Source organism: Centroberyx gerrardi, chromosome 5 (assembly GCF_048128805.1).
Source record: "Centroberyx gerrardi isolate f3 chromosome 5, fCenGer3.hap1.cur.20231027, whole genome shotgun sequence".
Lineage (NCBI taxonomy): Eukaryota > Metazoa > Chordata > Actinopteri > Beryciformes > Berycidae > Centroberyx > Centroberyx gerrardi.
In genome coordinates, this window is record NC_136001.1 from 22038895 (window position 1) to 22058311 (window position 19417).

The window sequence follows — 19417 nt, forward strand, 5'->3', positions numbered from 1 at the left end:
GGCTGGGCTATACAGAGGAAAGGGCTCCGATGTTGAAGGAGTTATGGGAGGTAAAAGGGTTGATTGGGATTTGATGAAAAATCCTGACCTACCATACGAACACTGCCGTTTAGTTCTGGTCCCGTATTTGCTCTCAGATTCTCCCTGAGCTCAAAGTTGAGCACGGTCAGATTGAATAAACACAAGGGTATGAGATGTGAGGAAAGGGAGAACAGCTCAGTCTTTATCTGAGTCTTTATCTGATGTTAAAGACAAAAGATTGTAGAAAAAAGTGAGAAATTTGACAAAAAACATATACGGCTTTGATTCCAAAAGCTGTGTACCATTTTTGCCACCATTACAAAAGTTACAAAAATGTCATTAATCCAGTTTTTGTTTTCTAAAGAAAAAATTGTATTGCTATTAAGTTTGATTTTATAACAGAGAGCCTTATGGGGAAAATGTTCTTGCACCTGCTGCTACTCATTTTACCACCGTAACAATGGCTGCCCCCCATAATCCATCTTACTTATTTCTGAGGGTTCTCCATAATGGTATATTTGAGCTGTCTTAACTCAAGGCACACATAAAAACACACATAAAAACACACATAAAAAAGTCCAATAAAACGTTTTTGGGGACATGACACAATTGCTTAAAATATCATCTAAAAGTACAATTCATCTTTTGTAATAAAGACTTTGTTCATGTCAAAGGGAAACTGTGTTTTGTCTCGTTTTTAGGCCACAAGCCTTATCTTTCTTTAGAGTATGCAGTGGCTTGAAAACAAATTTGTACATCTGATTTTTCTGTTAGATTTGCAGATCTCAAGAGTCAAGCCTGTCTAACTGGAAAGGATATTCTAGAAATTAATGTGATTTGACTGTGACTTTCAAATAAAAGTAAAAGCTTGTTTTAAAAAAAAATATTCACCCCCTTGTTTCATCTGGCCAAAAGTGCCTTACTGGCAGACTGTTCAGAATGTTTTTTTGTTCATGTTTTGTTCAAAATTGTTCTGATTCTGTCTTTCTTTCTAACAAATCTGATACCAGGTTTCCTCTGTGGGTCAGTGTTGCGTCTCAGCAGGATTTTAGGATGGCTTTTGCTTGGACTGTAGATCTGATTTCTGTACACTACCATATACACATATGTCACTTAGGTTAACTACATATTCTCTTCTGAAAAAGCAGAAAACTTCATAATCTGCACACTTTTATAATCATTATCCCCTGTTAAGATACATGCCTCTGATGGCCAATATGAATATTTCTGTATTTCAATTTGAATTTGTACCCTTTGAATTTGGTTGTGATTGGTCAATGTGGCCATGGGTTATCATATAGTGCTTTATAACTTCCAGTGAGATTATCTATGCTAGAGACCTAAAGCTTTGCACAAGAATTAAAAGATGATAATGACTCTGCCAGCCGGAGCTCTTCAGGCAGGTCGTCGAGCCTCGGGTCTCTGACAGTCAAAGCCTGGTCACCTTTAGTCTTTAACCTGGAGACAGGAACAGTCAGGACGGCCCAAAATCAATTCTTCTTACAAAATGTCCAATCAGGTCATTGTCTTCAGTGTCACTTAAACATTCCTTTCTTGTTAATTAGTGTTTTCAGTTAATTGGTATCTATTTGTTGACATACCTGTGTGTGTGTGTGTGTGTGTGTGTGTGTGTGTGTGTTTGTGCGTGTGTGTGTGTGTGTGTAATTTTAGGTGTATATTATGTGTGAAAATTTGGACTTACATAGTATATGTCCTGTATGTTTGTATTAACCAATGCAACAATTCATGCGCTTTCAGCTCACAAAGCTTCATATGAAACTGTTTCATCTAGTTTGTTTTCAAATGCACTCACAGGATACAAATTATGTGCTTCATAATGTTTTTCAAACAAATTTAATCTAGTTAGAATCTTGTTCGTTTTTAAAAAGGTTTTCACACAGAACAGTTACAATACTGGACCCTATAATTTTCCAACAGCTCCACCATGGTTTCACAAAACATAGCTTAAAGCTTATTGGCTGACAATGTATTAATTCCCTAGCAACATTAGCTCTGAACATTGTGTAATCTTATAGAAATGGCATAACTCATTTAGATCAAATGCTTTGGCTAGACTCATCTCCAGCAGTTGTAGCATTGAGGGTTTGGTGTGATGTGTGAGATCAGGATCAGACTCGCTCAAGTCACTGAAATATTTGGATAGGTAATCATACTTTACAATAAGCTGTTTATTAAAGTCAAACGACTTTTTCCAGCCTTGGTCGATTGTTAACAAGATACTTAATCGTGTGGTAAGAAAATGACAATCATTTCACCAGTTGCTAGATCCCATGTCCTGGGGCACCTATGGGTGTAGCTGCTGCCAGGGGTTTCTGGCAGTTGATTAGCATGCCAGTTAACCAAAAAGACACATGAGCTGTGTATGGGTGAATGAATGGAACAATATTTGGATTGCAAAATATCTCATCAGTACAAAGTGGTGTGGATCTGTCCTGTGCCGTTGACTTGTGGAGCCCTGCAGCCACGTTGGGAGAGGAAGTGAGCTGGTTTCCATGGAGGTTTGGTCTCTGTCTGAGTCTGACGAGCCTGCAGCGCGCGGTCTCTGGAGCCCGACATCGATACATTTACCATCACATCATATACTGTCATCCACTGTCTGTGCTGTGGAAACCATGGATGTATTAAACTGGTGGAAACACCTCAAGCCATGTCAGTGTCGGATTATGTGCTTATTTTACTGTTATCCTTCGGAAAATCTGGCAACCCTGAACAGTCGCTCGCTGCTGACGTAGAAAAGAGCGCGACTCGTAGCCGGTGGTAAAATCTAACGTGACTATCTGAAGAGCTGAAACTGACGGGTGGAAGCCGTTTGTGTTTCATTTAATAAGCTCGCACTTTTAAATATATATTTTTTTGAATAACGTTAATCTTTTTAATCCAAGATGAGTTTGTCCATGCCCCAGAAACGTTACTACAGACAGCGAGCCCATTCAAACCCAATGGCAGACCACACGTTTGAGTAGTGAGTGATGCACATGTGTCTCTAAGTGTCTATCCAGATAACTACCTACAGTAAATACTGCTCTGACAACTAGGTAGCTGCTGTACTGAACTAGTCTGGACTGTTTGCTTTCTTTTACTACCTAACGATAAGTGTGTGTGTGTATGTTCCTTGAAGCTATACAGACGCTGACAAGAAAAGCATGTTGTTGCACAGCTAACCTACCTGCTCTGCTTGCCAGTTCCTCATCAAAGGTTTATTTATAAAGCCCAGGTCATCATTAGTCGCTGTTTTCTTCCTCTTTGATCCGTCAGTCCCGTCTGCCCTGAGGACATGGACTGGTCCCAGCTGTACCCACACTTCTTCACTGGCAGCCAGTCTGAGACAGAGGCGTCTCAAGTCGAGTTTGCAGACATTGGATGTGGATACGGAGGGCTTTTAGGTAGCTGTGTCACTGATCTGCTGGCGTTTTTACAGCTATCACCAGTCTGTGGTTTGCTGAAATAATTAAAGCAAAGAAACTATTCCATGCAACTATAAATCCTACATCCAGAAAATTTGATTTCATAGTCTCATGTCCCCTTCATGTCTCTGTCTGTTTGCCTTCTCTCAGTGGAGTTATCTCCACTCTTCCCAGACAAGCTGATCTTGGGCCTGGAAATCCGTGTGAAAGTGTCAGATTATGTGCAGGACCGCATCCGATCTCTGCGTGCCTCAACACCTGGAAGCTACCAGAATATCGCCTGCCTTCGCAGTAATGCCATGAAGTACCTCCCCAACTTCTTCTCTAAGGGACAGGTAGGTTTGGGCCTCTCCATTCAAGCTGCTGTCTAATCACAGGACAGATGGAAGTGTTTCACTTTTAACACACATTAATCTTCCTGCTCCTAAACAGATGCTTGACGTACTTTAATGTAGCCAGTAACCCTGTCACTGCTGAGGGGCATTTCTTGAAAATGAATTTGTGGAAAAAAGTTGTAAGAAAACACATTTGACATTTCCATTTGAAAAGAATGGAAATGTCACAATAGCATGAAATGTCTGACTTGTACCAAATTTGTTATCGCACCAAATGTATTCTTGATAATAAATTTAAAACAAGACATTAAGAGATAGATGGTGCAAAATGTTCTACAGCAGGTAACTGTCCAAAAATATATAAAATATTCCAATATTACTTACATCATGAAGCAGCTTTTTTCTAATTTTCATTAAACATACCACACTTGGCTTTTGATAGGCATGAGTGGAGTTATATGTACATGGGATGTTTTGGTCTTTGTTCAACTTCCAGCTCCATACACAATACTCCCACTACATCTGTTTTTTGACTGGTAATATTTTGCTCTGTTTATCCCTTGAACCCCGAGCACCACCCATTAGACAGAGCCACCTTATCTCCCCTGTTTCAATTCATGGCCACATATATCATATCCCATTACATGCAGATGACGTTCTGTTTTTAGAAAATATTGAGGTCCCAATCTCCTGGTTTTCCCTCAGTCACTCCAGTGAAAAACTCATTTACCTACCTCGGGGGTTACAATATGTCCAACTATTTCAGAAATAGCGCAAGATAATTTTGACTTGGCCCTGAATAAGATCAAAAGTGACATTCAAATGTGGGATAACCTCGAAGGATCTCGCCAAGACAGAGTCACGACAGCCAAGATGAACGTATTGCCAGGGAAAACGTTTTGGTTTTCATGTCACCGCTACCACCTCCTCCTAAATATTTTGATAATATTGGCTCCACGGTTTCTATATTTATGTGGGCTGGCACTCATGCTAGAATTCATCTCACAACATTAATGCAGCCGACTATATTATCAGCTGGGCTGGCTGTCAAAACATATTATCTGGCCTTTCAGATTAGACGTCTTTGCTTATGGTCAGATTTAGATTGTAAAGTGCCGTGCGGAGAAGTAGAGGCAGCTTGGGTTAAGTTCACGTCTTCGGTTAGTTCACTTCTTAATTCTGGAGCACGACATAAGAATTTGAAACATAGATTTGGCTGCATCGTAAAAAGTGAAGGGGGTGGAAACATGCAGAGAAAATGCGGAGTTAAATAATTTGAATGTGCTGTGTGGCAGTCGACCATCTGTGGAGCACACTTGGTCCTCTCAAGTACCTGTACAAGACCGTAGTCTATGATGACTGTGGTCTATTATGTTCATCCCAACACCTCCAAACAAAGTTCAGCCTTACAGCTACATCACATTTTCTTTACTTACAACAAAGATTAGCCCTAATAACCCATGGATTACCACACTGTCTAACCATCCAGTGTCCAGTTTGGTAAATTCTCCTCTCTAAGATCGACAGCCAGATACTCAACACTTTAGCTTTATGGGATCGAGAGCGAAGGGCTTTAGGTTGACATCTTAATTGTAATTCGAACAATCAAGCTCATCAACTCTTTCATTTCAAAACTATTCTCTGTGACTTGATTCTTTTTGTATCAAACCTTTTTTTTTTATGTCTATCATGATGATTCTGATTAAGAGTTACTGAACAAAAAATGTTATTTGCGGGCAGCAGCCAAGAAAACAATTCTTCAAAACTGGATTACTCCAGATGTTTGTATGCATTTTGGATATATTCTCTGCAAAATATAGTTAATTTGGAATGTATGACTACCAGGCTACACAGAGGCAAAACATTTACACTAGGAGCCTCTGGCATCTAATATTTCAGATTTTATTTTAATTTTAAAAAGGTGTATAATAAACATGTTGTAAATATTTAAAATAATTTTGAAAGGAATATTTCTTATTTGAAATATTAGCACACATTTGGTGGTCATTTGGAATTTTAAATTAAAAGAATGGACACTTCTTCTAAGACACATCTATACCCAGCCACTTTGCCAAATTCCGTGATCCGCCATGTCATGATTGGGCTTCATTTTGAGGAAAATGTCAGAGTTAAATAAGAGCATCTGAAAATAAGACCAAACTTCTGGCGAGGTTAATGGGCTGAAGGCTTGAAGAATAATGCAAATTATGAATTGTGACTGTATGTGGAAATGACTACTTTACTGTATATATTCTTTGGCACCCTGAAGTGGGGTGCCAATAGTATAAAGTACAAAGAGGGCTGTAGTTTTTTAATATTTCATCTGATGTGGCTGGTACTGACCTCAAATTAAAGTTGTCTGTCCTGCTAAAGTAATAAGAATGTGGAGCCGAAACATGAATGTGTTGCTGACAAACAAATGTTTTCCTTCCTCATGTTTAACATATGGAGGGTTTATCTTTAACGTCAACTTGGTCGTACAAATTAACTCCAGACTCATCAGGGCAGAGTTAATTAATAAGAATTGCTGAATAAATCCAGGATTTCACAACAATGGGGTTATTGAATGATACGCCAGGCATCAGCTGAGTATAGAACCATGCAAGACGCCACTTATCCGTTCCAATTAGCTGTAGTAATCTATAACTTGTTGAAACAAGCATTAGATTACAGTGGGCTTAGTGTACCAGGGTTAAATTAGGTACCCTGGATAAAACTTTACCTGAAATGCACCGTGTGTTATATAGTATGGACTGTAACATGAGGTTGAACAGAAAAGCGTCAGTGCTGCAACACAAGACGCATTTATGCAAAATAGAAATCATGTGGGTGTTTTAAATATAAAGAACACAAATGTTGATTTAATTTTTTTTGAATCTGAATGTGTTATTTGACTAATATTTGTACAGCTAGATTTAAGTTTTTAAATTAGCTGAAGAGTGAGTTACAGTACTGTGTAAATCACTGCACCTTCATTCATTTAAGTTTTTAAGTGTTTGAGAACCACGACCATCCAGACATTTACACGGTTTGGACATAGAGGCTTGACTTGAAGACTGTTATTTCAGTCTTGACCATTTTACATAAAGGTGCTTTATTCAGACAATGTCACCGTCTTCAGCACATATATGAACAGCATCCCTGGAGATGAAAGTTTTACTAGCTTGCTTCACCCTTGGAAGACAACCGTCCAGACTAGCGCTCAGAATCCAGTTCCACCCCTTCCCACATGCACGATGTAAGTGTTGAAACAACACGCTCTAATCCCCAAAATGTCTTTTCTTTTTTTTTCTTAGTACTTTTTGCAAACGAAAATAATTCAAAGTGTAAGGTTTTTCCATCTTCCATCAACACAGAACCAGCCCCTGAGGCTGCGGCAGTCCCCAGTGATTATCCCCACGTCTCTCTGTCTTTACCTGACATTATTTATTTTAACTAATAAAAAGTTACTGGAATGGTTTTAAATGTATCAGCCAGACTAATATCAGTCAAGCCGGCTGTTCTAGTTATATACTTCATGTCAAAGACGGAGACATGGGGAACTTGATGGAAAAAAAAAAAAAAGAATCAGGGAGGGAAATTCCAGTTTTGCAATCCAGGCTGCGTAACAACTAACAACAAAATATTATGGGGGCCACATTTAAGTGATGACATTCATATATTGTATAACTACAGTGAAAAAGTTAATTCAAGAAAATTTGATTTTGAGGTCAAATCCAGTTGAAACCATATGCTTACCTTACTATGTTTTGTCTCTGTCCCTTAGCTCAGTAAGATGTTTTTTCTCTTCCCTGACCCTCACTTTAAGAAGACCAAGCACAAGTGGAGGATCATTAGTCCCACTCTGTTGGCAGAGTATGCCTACATACTGAGACCCGGGGTGAGTGCATAAGTAAGCCTTGTTTGAGCTGAGGTCGCCCATAGGGCCGGCGCTTTCCTCCGGTTTCTGTTACAGCATGTTTGTGTACCAAGTCATGCAGGTGGCATATGAATATTATGAACGATGCTGCTCGCGTTTGGAGACGCGTCATTTTCTCAATTCAACGATTTCCAAATTAAGTTCAGACAGTTCCTTCAGTAGTTGGATGGAAATTTTATTACACTCTTCATCAGTTTATCAGTTATTTGTAGTGTGAAGAAATCCACTCCCTGAATTGATTGAAATGAAAATGAACAGCCACCATGGCCTGCAGGTGGTTGACTTCTGCACACACACCCCCCTCTCCTACCTGTCAGATCTGAGTTGCAGTGGGGCGCTTGGATTTTATGCCTATAGAGGTTATGGGGAACAATGGAAGGCTTGTATCTAAATTTACCTTAATAATTTGTCCTCGTCTGTGCGTGTGTGTGTGCGTGCATGTGCTTGCACGTGTGAGTGTGTATGTAAGCTCTACAAGGACATTCAGCACTGGCATGCAGCCAAAACCTGTGGTGGTGGGTGGAGAGGCTGTCAAGAATTAGTTTTTTTTTTTTTAGAAGCAGTTTCATACCCACATTAACCTGCCCAGATACCAAGCTCTCATCCCCACTTCTATCTCTCCACATCCTGGCTTTACTGCAGCAGCATCACCGTGCTAATACACACTCCCGTGAAATCTGTGCCATTGCTGAATTTTCCAAGAAATCTATGTTCTAGTAATACTATCTGTCCAGGCTCCAAAGTAAACTACAATGACATAGGTGATTAACCTCTGTGTTGTCTTTAGGTTATTTTTGTCTTTTTTGCAAGGAACATTGCTCTTTAGAGTATTGAAATGACTTCACTCAGGCTGGAAGGTTTAGAAATGTAAAAAAAAAAAAAAAAGATTAAGAAAGAAAGACAGATGTTTGTATTTGCCATCCTTTGTCAATACTGAATCCCTAGTGTGCATTTTTCATGTGATTTATAAAGGTTTATTTGTTTGGCCACCAGTAATGTTTTGTTAAGTTTTTTCCATAAAGTAACTGTATTAGGTCTTAATTGTATTAACTAACCTTAAAGGATAAGGCTGGTGTTTTTTAATGCATTGCTTACCGTCAAAAAATCCTATAAAAATAACAAAATCAGCAATGATTTTGTTTTGCCAACAAGTCTCGTCCATGTAGCCGGTGCCCAATGAAGCCATAGAACTCCATTGTATTAAAAAAACGATTAAAAACAGGTCAAAGAGCCATGCCGTTGCTCTGGGCAACATATTTCATCATCACGATGCACCGGGCCAGCCGACTTTTTCCTCAAACAACTTAATAAGCCGGTTGTAAAGACGTTTGCGATCTCAGGAAAGTAGTTCCGTAGCACCGAAAATAGTCCCCGGCGTAATGAAGAATTTGTACCCATTTGAATTTGATTTGGTAATAACTACAACAGCCTGACTTTTCATGGTAACAGTTCGCAATTTTTAAAATTAAAACTATGTCTTTGTGAGCTGTTTTTCAAGGTTTTTAGCTTACAATTGGAGCCAATGACTTCTGGGTTGACGGCTAAAAACGGTACGTGGGAAGTCAGAAAGTAACGGGAGTAGAGCAAACGCATTGTTGATTTTGTTATTTTCATAGGATTTGTTGACGGTAAGCAATGCATTAAAAAACACCGGCCTTATCCTTTAACTCGTGTGTTTGCCTGGTCATTTCAGGGTTTGGTGTACACCAACACGGATGTGGAGGAAGTTCACCTCTGGATTGTGAAACATTTCACTGAGCATCCGCTATTTAAACGCGTCCCTGATGAAGAACTGGTATGCTGACAAGGAGCTTTTCATCATTATCTCTGCAAATCATAAGATAAGATAAGATAGCACTTTATTGATCCGCTTGGGGAAATTCAGGACGTCATCATCATGGCGACTCAGTTGAACTTGTTCATGCATTATCTGAGAGACAAAGTCTGTCTTGATCTTAAAAATCGAGTAGCGTTCTTACATGAGTGCCAGAACAAGAATGAATTGTGAATGATGGGTAATTTATGACCTCCACTCAATGATCAGCATTAGGCGAACAACCACCAGTATCAATAAAAAACAATTATATTTTCAGAATAGAAATCAATTTGGTTTATTTTCCTGAAAAGACACAATTTGAGTTAACATACTTCAGTTTGATGCCACTTACAATAATGTATACTATGAATTTATGTCAGAGATTTCTATATTAACTGAAAAGGTTGAGTAAACTGTCACGATTGAAAAGCATGGATGAACTGAGTTTTAGTGTGTTTATCCTGCACTGCGTCCCTATATGTAATCATGTTAAATAAGCTTTAAGAAAAACGTGTGTTGTTGCTTGGCAGGATGGGGACGTCATCATAAACCGCTTGGGTACCTGTACAGAGGAAGGGAAGAAGGTGCAGAGAAATGGAGGGAAGAATTTCCTCGCAGTTTTCCGGAGGATAGAGGATTCAAACTAAGACCTAAGGGTGCACAACAGCTTGGATGTGAAATAAACTGGAAAATAGGATCTTCAACAGTCATCCATGCATGGACAGCACAATGGACGACCAAAAAGGAGCTGCTGTGTCTCCTGTATGGAGACACAGCAAATTTTTCCAAATTGATGAACAGGGGTTTGTTTTCTGATACAAATGGACACATTTATTTTCACCTGATGGAAGATTTGGAGAAAGTACTTTAAACTTTTTTTTCCTTTTGATCAATGCTTGAAATCTGTTGTCAGTTCACAAAGATGTGCCAGGTGGGAAGTAAATCTACGAGGATTTGTATCTATTCAACATACACTTTTGAAGTGTTTTGTATAGCTTTTTCTTATAGCCTAATTTTTCATTCTTTTTAATTATGGACTGCAGTTACCATAAATTCTTTCTAAATATCAACTTGTAACAGAAGAAGGAAATGTTGGTTTTGGTTCCATGCTACTTATGGTGGGGACATTGTCTGGAAACAGTGAAGAGAGCAGGAACGAGGGAAATGGAATGGCTAAGATTAAAGACATTGTCTTCACACACATTTTGTTCTTGCCATAGTGGTTATCTTAGTGATTTGTTGTTTTTAACTTATTTGAAAATCTTTCAAATGGCTAAAGTTTCTATGAAATTATGTTTTTGCGGTGCTCATGTAGTGAATTTAGTGTCTTCTTTGAGATTATGCTCCTAATGTGAATTCAAACATCAAGATTCAGGACATTGCTATAATACATTCCAGATTGATCCAAAAGGCTAGTGAGCTAAAGGTTATTTTCTTTGTGCCAGTTTCACATAAAGTAATTGCAGTCCGAAATACAGACTTGCAGCTTTTGGTCTTTTTTTTTTGGCTCCATTTTAGAACCATATTAAAAGAGAGTCACTCTATGTGGATAGGATCCACAGCTGTAAATGTGCGTTGTTACTGGGGGATGGAGCCTCTGCTGCAGTAATACCACAGCACAGTGGAAATACATAGTTGACTCAATGACAAGGCTCTGTGTGAGTTCCACAGCAAAAACCTTGGCATTGTTTCTACCATAGATTAAGTTAAAAAGGTTACTTCAACACATGAATTGAACCTTGGTGGCTATGGTTAGGATTTACTGCATTGGCCCAGGACCTGGAAATGTAGTCAGTCAAAAGGTCAACCTGCACTGCACTGGGGAAGGAGTAGAACACATCCCACTGCTGAACTGCCATTTAGATGCATGAGGCTGCATTTAGGGCTTGTTCAGGGGATTTCAAAGGAAGATATAAAGCAAGATTCCTTCAGAAAGAATTCAACCCCCTTGCCTTTTTCTATATTTTGTGGCGTTTTGTGGTGTGCAGCCTGAATTCTAAATGGATTGAATTTAGAATTCTGTCAACAATATACACAAAACACCCCAAAAGTGATGACAGTTTCTATTCCAGTTTATTTATATAGCCCTTTATCACAAGCATATCTCAAAAGGCTTTTACATACATCATATACATACATCACTGTATACCATACTACATCACACACTCACCTATGGGCGAAGACTCTAAATTTAGAGTCTTCAGTTCACCTGACCTGCATGTCTTCGGACTATGGGAGGAAACCGGAGCACAGCTTGGCACATCTGGACATGGGGATTTTCTCCCATTCTTCCTTGCAAAAATTTGCTCAGGCTTGGTCAAATTGGATGGGGAGCATCTGTGAACAGCAACCTTCAAGTCATTCCACAGATTTTCAATGGGATTCAAGTCTGTCTCTTGACTGGGCCACTCAAGGATTCTCCCATTCTTGTTGTGAAGCCATTCCAGTGTTGATTTGGTGTCATGGTTAGGGTCATTGTCCTGTTGGGACATAAATTGTGGCCGCAGTCTAACATCTTTGGCATGCTAAAGCAGGTTCTCTTCAAGAATTTGTTGCAGGAGAGAGCGCTTGCACTCAAAGAGATGACTGACACACAGTCACGTTTAAAAGTTTTGAGGAGCAGATAAAGGTACAAACGAATGAAAGCCAAGGGCTAAAACGCCTGTACCTTTATCTGCTCCTCTGAATTAAAACTTTTAAACTTTTGAGTGTAAACACACTCTCCTGCTACATTAATCTTATGGTGAAGCGGGCCTTTTCTGACTTGAGTGCAGTGAAGCATTTGCTTTTTGCAGTCAGGAATTTGTCTGTGTTTGACTCAATTCACAGTTCGCTCTATCCTTACAACTCTCCCAGTCCCTGACGGTGAAAAGTCCCCCCACAGCATGATGCTGCCGCCACCATGCTTCACGGTAGGGATGGTGTTAGTGCATGATGAGGTGTGCCCAGTTTCCACTAGACATAGCACTTTGTCTTACAGCTAGGGAGTTCACATTTCATTTCAGCAGACCACAATCTTTTGCCTCATGGTCTCAGAGTCTTTTACTTTCCCTTTTTCAAATTCCAGGGATGCTGGCGTGCCTTTTTTCCAGGAGTGGCTTCCTTCTGGCCACTCTACCATACAGCCCAGATTTGTCAAGTGCTTCACTGAGTATTGTCCTTTCAGCAGATCTCCCATCACAGCCAAGGAACTCTGCAGTTGTGTCAGAGTGGTCTTTGGTCTCCTCCCTGACCAAGGTCCTTGGGCAATTGCTCTCTCTAGGTCGTCCTCGGACGAGCCCTCCAGCGGCGTTTCCAGTCATCTCGATCCTCCATGCATCTGACTAGCTCGCCAGTACTTTCCGCCCCTGCATCTTTCTTTAGTACGTCCACGTACGTTGGTGTGGGACACCCCCGTGATCGATGCCCGTGTGTTGGCTCCCACAGCACCAGTTTGCTGACTGGGAGCTCCCGGTGTCTCTGGCAGTGACTGCTCAGTTTGGTCAGACGACCAGTTCTAGGAAGTGTCTAGGTAGTTCTATATTTTTTTCCCAATGATAGAGCCTGCTGTGCTCTTGTAAACTCCCAACAGTTTAGAAATAGTTGTATACCTTTCCCCAGATCTATGTCCTCTAACAATTTTGTGTCTGAATTCTACAGACAGTCCCTTGGACTTGGTGGTAGAGTTTATGCTCTGACATTCACTGTCATCTGTTGGACATTCAAAGGAATTTGGATGCACCTTAATTCAGTTTGTCACTGCAAAGCCGTTGAGTACTTCTTGACTCAAAACATTTATGCTTTTCATTTTTTATTAATTTAGGATTTATAAATAAAAAAGTAATCAAAAAACTCCACTTTTGACATTTTGGGTTATTGTGTCTAGGTCAGTGACAAAAAAATGTCTTAATTCATTGTGAATTCAAGCTATAACACCACAAAATGGAAAAAGTCAAGGGGGGTTGAAGACTTTATGAAGGCACTGTAGATGATGCTACATCAAACTGTTACTTAAGAATTTTGTGCCCAAAGACATTTTTAAATTACTTAATGGTACTCTCTGAAGTAATTCATATTTACGTATGCACATTTGAAATGACCATGACTTTACCTCTACATGTGCCTCTAAACTGCCTACTAAATGCCCGCATTTTTATGCTTTTAACTATATATTGCAGGTAGGTATTTTTGTCTGTCAGGAGTTTGGAAACGGGACGGTGCAGGTTTGAAGTCTGCCCCTTTGCAGCTGCAGGGGGTGGTGGTTAGGAACAGGACAGCACATGCCTCAATGATAAATACCCACACTGGAAAACTTGACGAATGTAGAGTGTAATGTAAGCACTCATACACTCACAAACTAGGAAACTAGGGGATAGGGTTAAATTAACAAAACAATACACTTCACATATGCTTGTATGTTTTGTTGAATTTGCTTGTATTTTTTCATTATGGCTGACACTGAGTTTGCTACCTGGATCATTTTTCCACATCTTAACCCAACTGATTTCTTCCCCAGTGGACCAAATAACTTAAGATACGTGGCCAACTTCCATGCATCATTTTATGGTGCAGACTCTGCAAGTGTTACATCTCACTGTCTTCATTTTGGATTGTAACGTTTGTATAACCACTATTCTATTTAAACTTTGCCAAGCACACGCTTTTGAAAGTATTAGATAGCCTTGCATCATACCAGCAGACTTGTGTAAATTACATTTTTACCCTTAGTTATTTCTCTTTGCATGCATCACCTTTACACCATCAAGCAGGGAATCCACTCACATATGTTGCAGCTGCTTGTCAACCACTTCTCAAATTCTCTTGTGCAGGATTTCACTGTATTCTGGTACTGTCAATATTTCCACAAATGCACCGAAACAAATGTTTAGTTACACACACAGTGAGCAGGCTGCCCACAGGATTGCAGCAGACCATCCTAGCAAGCAGACTGCGTTTTAGATAGTGGACCTAGTGGACCTTTTTATCGGTCAGCAGTGATACGAAGATGGATCCCCTCCAGGCATGTGTTTCCCAGGAGCTATCCAGAGCCAAACATGACTGAAATCTCTATTCCTGAAACCCAGTCTGCTTCTCTGAATATGCAGTAAGCAGACAATGTGCTTTATTCCCCCTCTCCCAATAATCCTAGGTATACTGCAAGTAGTTATTCACCATGAGCATGTGGGTTAAGCTCCATCTGTGGACATGATAAACGCACACATAATACATGCACACACACACCAAGCAGTATTTGCTCAGCCCCTTGCCATTGAACATTTCTCCATCTGTTCCCAGCCTAGCTGCACCAGGTTATGATGAAATAGTTAAGCTCTTAATAGTTAAGCAATTTTCTGGACTCTACTTACTATCACGGAGACTAGAGTCCAGTGACCTGTTTAGATAAATGCTATTTTTATTCTGCTGTAGATAAATGTAAAAGTTAGCATTTGGCAAAAGGCCTTATCATTGTTATCAGTTGAAGTTGTATAATGCTCTATTGCTCTGCCAGTAGTTTCATTAAGTAGAGTATAGCTGTCATTTAATGGAGCTGAATTAATGTCTGGTAGCAGCAGGAGTCCCGTAAGCAGGGAAAGCTAAGCATTAGTCAGCAGAGAAGGAACATGTACATCTCCCTTTCAGTGCAAATCTGTACCCCTGGAAAACACATTAACAGATCCACAAATAAATAATTTATTCTGGAATAAATGTATAGAGGTGACATTTGCCCGTTATTGGATAGTTACACAAGTTCGGTAGGCTATGAGAAAAAAAAAGCCTAATTGCTCAACTAACATTTTAATTAAGATATGGAGATTAATATTCCCTTTTTAGCATTAATCATGCAATGACGATGGAAAGTGGCTTAATTAAAGGAAATAAAACACATTTTGTAAAAAAAAAAAAAAAAAAAATATTTCATGGCAATAATCTGCACAGGAACATTTTTCCTTGATATATTTTTTTAAACATGACCTGTGTTGAATTTCTTTAAGTATCATTGCCAAATGCATTGCATTTAGCATAGCATCTATCCATCAGACAGTAATGTTTTAATTGAACAATTTCATTTAAATTGGAAACACTTTTACATAGATTAGATTAGATTACATTTCTAACTACAAAACTTTTTTTGTTACTGCAAACACAAAAAAAAAAATCTCTGATCTATTTCTAGCTCTAAATAGGTTTCTATGAATGTAAAAAAAAAGTATGATTGGTCACAGAATTTCTTTATGGTGTCCAAAGGTTATAAAAGTTATAATACGGCTGCTGACCAGTCTAGTTTATCCAATCTCTGATGTTAGAAAGACGAGCTGCTGATCCGTTATTGCTTATTGATGCCTGTCAAGCAGTACAATCAGGTCATCAAACAGAAGTTTAAATAAACAAGCTTGTGGGGAAACAAAGAGAAAGTAACCTAATTATTGGCATTTGGCAACACTATGCAGTAAAGGGATGTGGATGTTGCCTTTGCTTCTTGGCCAAGGAATTTGTTGCGTCTGGGACATCAGAATGTTAAGGAGGTCAAAGGTGAATCCCCCTCACTGCTTGTTTACAGAGGCAGCTATCCACTGTTGTAGTCAGTGCGTCATCTGACACTATCAACCACAAGATTCCCCTAGCTGACCCAGGCTGACCAGGGAGACTCTGGATCTGGACTCCCGTCGTTCGCCTCCTACCTATCCAACCACACTCATCAGGTATCATGGAGGGGGACTCTGTCTTCACCCCCCACCCCCCCACCCCATACTTCCCCTCCCTACGCTCTTGGCTCTGTAATTACATTCCACAATCTTTCCTCCTTCTGCCATGTCATTGACACTCAACTCTGTCTTTCTTTTCCTTCCTGATACTCAGGTTGAGGCGCGCATCTCTGACAGACATCTCCCGTTGGGTGTCTGCCCACCAGGTTCAGCCTAGACAACACTGAGCTGCTATTCTTCCCTGGCAAACCCTGTCCTCTGAAAGACCTCTCTGTCACCGTTCAACAACACCACAGTGACTCCTGCCCAGACCACCAACAAGCTCGGTGTGATTCTGCACAGCCAGCTGTTGTGCAATGCCCACGTCCTGCAGGCTTGCGCACTCTACAACATACAGAGAATCAAACCCTTCCTCACCAGGGACTCAAGTCTTTCTTCAAGCTTAAGTTATATCAAGTCTGGACTACTGACCGGGGTCCTAGCCAAATCTCTTCAGTCCCTTAAACTCATCCAGAATGCTGCAGTTCTCCTTATCGTCAACTTCCCCAAACTGTCCCATGTCACCACCCCCACCCCCCTACCCCCCTGCACTCCCAAAGACTGCATGTGACTATTCATATCAAATGAAAAATCCTGGTGCTGAGCTTTATCTCAATACATCCAGGTCATGGTTGAGCCTTATGCACCAGTCTCTACTGTAGTCTGCTTCTACCAGCCGCTTAGCTCCCCCTGTCCTGCACCCACTTGGTCATCACTCCATCCAACTTCGACTCTTCAACCTCATGGCTCCCCTCGAGGTGGAATGACCTTCCCACTCCAGTCAGGACTGCAGGGTCACTCCCTGTCAATACTGTGAAGTAGTCGCACACATCCAAAAGCTTTCAAGGCAGGTGCTGGACCAATAGAAAACGGCATGAAAGAAAGAGGAAGGTCCGCACACTGTAGCTCCCTTTAGTCCTTTTAATTAAACATCCCACATATGACGTTTCGAGCTACTGCTCTTCTTCAGACATAAACAAGTATATAAAGACGCCATCTTTAAATACACAGTACCCTCTGGTCACATGATCATCACATGATCCCGGTGAAAAAACACATACAACACATTTGACCCACTGCTACAAATACATGATGGAAAATGCAAATATATGTTACAAAAATAATGTTAATAAATATATACATATATTATACAACAAAATATATATAAGGCCCTAACAGCACATTAGAAAATTCCATCAGGCCAGTGGCCGTCATACCTTAAATATGGCTAAATATAAATAGAGGCGCCTCTATATTTAAACGGGGATGTCCCTAAGATATAGAAACAGGAATCTACAATTATTTCAATCTAGAACACAGCACCAATCATAATAAGTAGCATATAACCACAGGATGGCATCACAATCATAAATAATCAACATAGTAGTCTGTTAAAGTCCATAGAGTCTCTTATGTTGCCCTTTTAGACAAAATCTTCACAAGAACGGTCTGATACTAAAATCCTCATTCAGACCTCTTGGTGCGAGAGTATCCAGTGTATAAATCCAAAACAGTTCTCTCCTCAGGAGTAGAGAGTCAATGTCCCCTCCTCTCCGAGGGCATTTGATAGCCTCGATGCCAATGTATCTGAGAGTGGATATGTTGTGTCGGGCTTTTGTAAAGTGGACAGCTACTGGGCTTGATGCATCATGATTACGAATGGCACTCCTGTGTTCAGTGATCCTGGTTTTAAGGGCTCTCGTTGTTTTTCCAAAATATGCAAGGCCACAAGGACATTTCAGCATATATATTACATTTTTCGTTTTGCAAGATATGATGCCCTTAATATCAAAACTAATTCCTGAGGGAGGAGTCACTCCCTGTCAAGAAACACTTCACATCACTCTCTCCACCCTGATCACATCTCCCTTTCCCATATCTTCCTCCTCTACATGGTCCAATATGTTCTTAGCTTGAAAAAAAGTTCTACCTTTGCCATTCTAAGGTCACAGAAATAATTTGTTACATTCATCGTCAAGGCACCTTGTACTCCTTACTTTTGGCTGGTTGTAATGGTGGTGATCTATGAATTTAAGCTTTTTCTACCATTGCATTCATTGGATTCATTGGAAGTTGCAAAATGCCTAAAGATGATCAAAATGCAAGTATGATTGGAAAATGAAAGACACCCAGAGAAACCTCTGATATATCCCTTAGCTAGCTGAGACAGAATATGTCATATTATTAGATTGCTTGCTAATATACAGTTTGGGTATTTCTCTTTCTTTAATATTATTATGAACTGAAACCATAGTTGACGGAGCACTTGGCATACCATTTCATACCTCTTAATGTAATACGGATTTCAACTAAGATTACAATTTCAGATATCAGTGCTACAAACAATGTGATCATTATTGGCTAGACACCATGTCTGTAGTACATGTTTGCTATTTATTACATCAAAACCCATGACACAGCAAGTCTCTGGTAAAGACAGCGTGAACACAAACAAGCGTTGGATTGCATGGTGTATGTTTGAAATTTAAGATTGTCTGTGGTTTTACTTTCCACATCATTCCCTTCCTCCCTACCAGGGTGACCTTTTGACGAACAGGACTAAGCAGAGTCAGGTGTGAGCGGAATGGCATCTCCTTGTTAATTATAGATTTTAGTGAGAATTTATGGAAAAATAAAGAATTCACCTGTGCATCATGCCCTTTGATTAATTCCACTGATCATAGTGTCATTATACATTGTAGATGTGCTTGTGAGATATAAGCAGTTATCAAAGCCGAAGAGCAAAATCCATCTTGGCTGAGTGAGTGCTAACGCTGTAGTAGACAGTATGAAAAACTCTTTCTTGTAAAGCAAGTAGGAATCGGGGGTGGCAAAAAAGGAAATTAGAGTTATAGAAGTAAGTAAACTACAGCGCGGCTGGAGTCAGTGCCAGGTGTCCCGATGTGCTCTGAATGCTACTGAAACAATACAGATTCTCTTCATCACACGTCCCTTAAACACCCGTTTCACATTTATAGCCAATTAGCATGAAAGTGATTTAAAAAACAGCACAATGATTATAGTAAGTTATAGCGAGTATGGCAATAAAACGAGGGTCATTTCATTACTTTCTCTTTGTTCTTTATTACCACATCCTCAGATTCTGTGTAATCAGATGCTGCCGTTGGGCATTTGGCTAGCATTGTTACAAACTCCATGCACACCCCCACTGTTCAACT

At 39.9% G+C, this 19417-nt stretch overlaps 1 protein-coding gene across 1 annotated transcript; it reads left to right on the forward strand.

The window, feature by feature from the left end:
• The first annotated feature begins 2798 nt into the window (after window positions 1-2798).
• mettl1 (methyltransferase 1, tRNA methylguanosine) lies at window positions 2799-10993 on the forward strand. The gene is made up of 6 exons (XM_071910801.2): window positions 2799-3004; window positions 3298-3425; window positions 3597-3781; window positions 7548-7661; window positions 9394-9495; window positions 10047-10993. Exons 1-6 carry the CDS (start codon window positions 2925-2927, stop codon window positions 10161-10163), a joined length of 726 nt encoding a protein of 241 aa, XP_071766902.1. The 5' UTR covers window positions 2799-2924; the 3' UTR covers window positions 10164-10993.
• Window positions 10994-19417: the final 8424 nt, after the last annotated feature.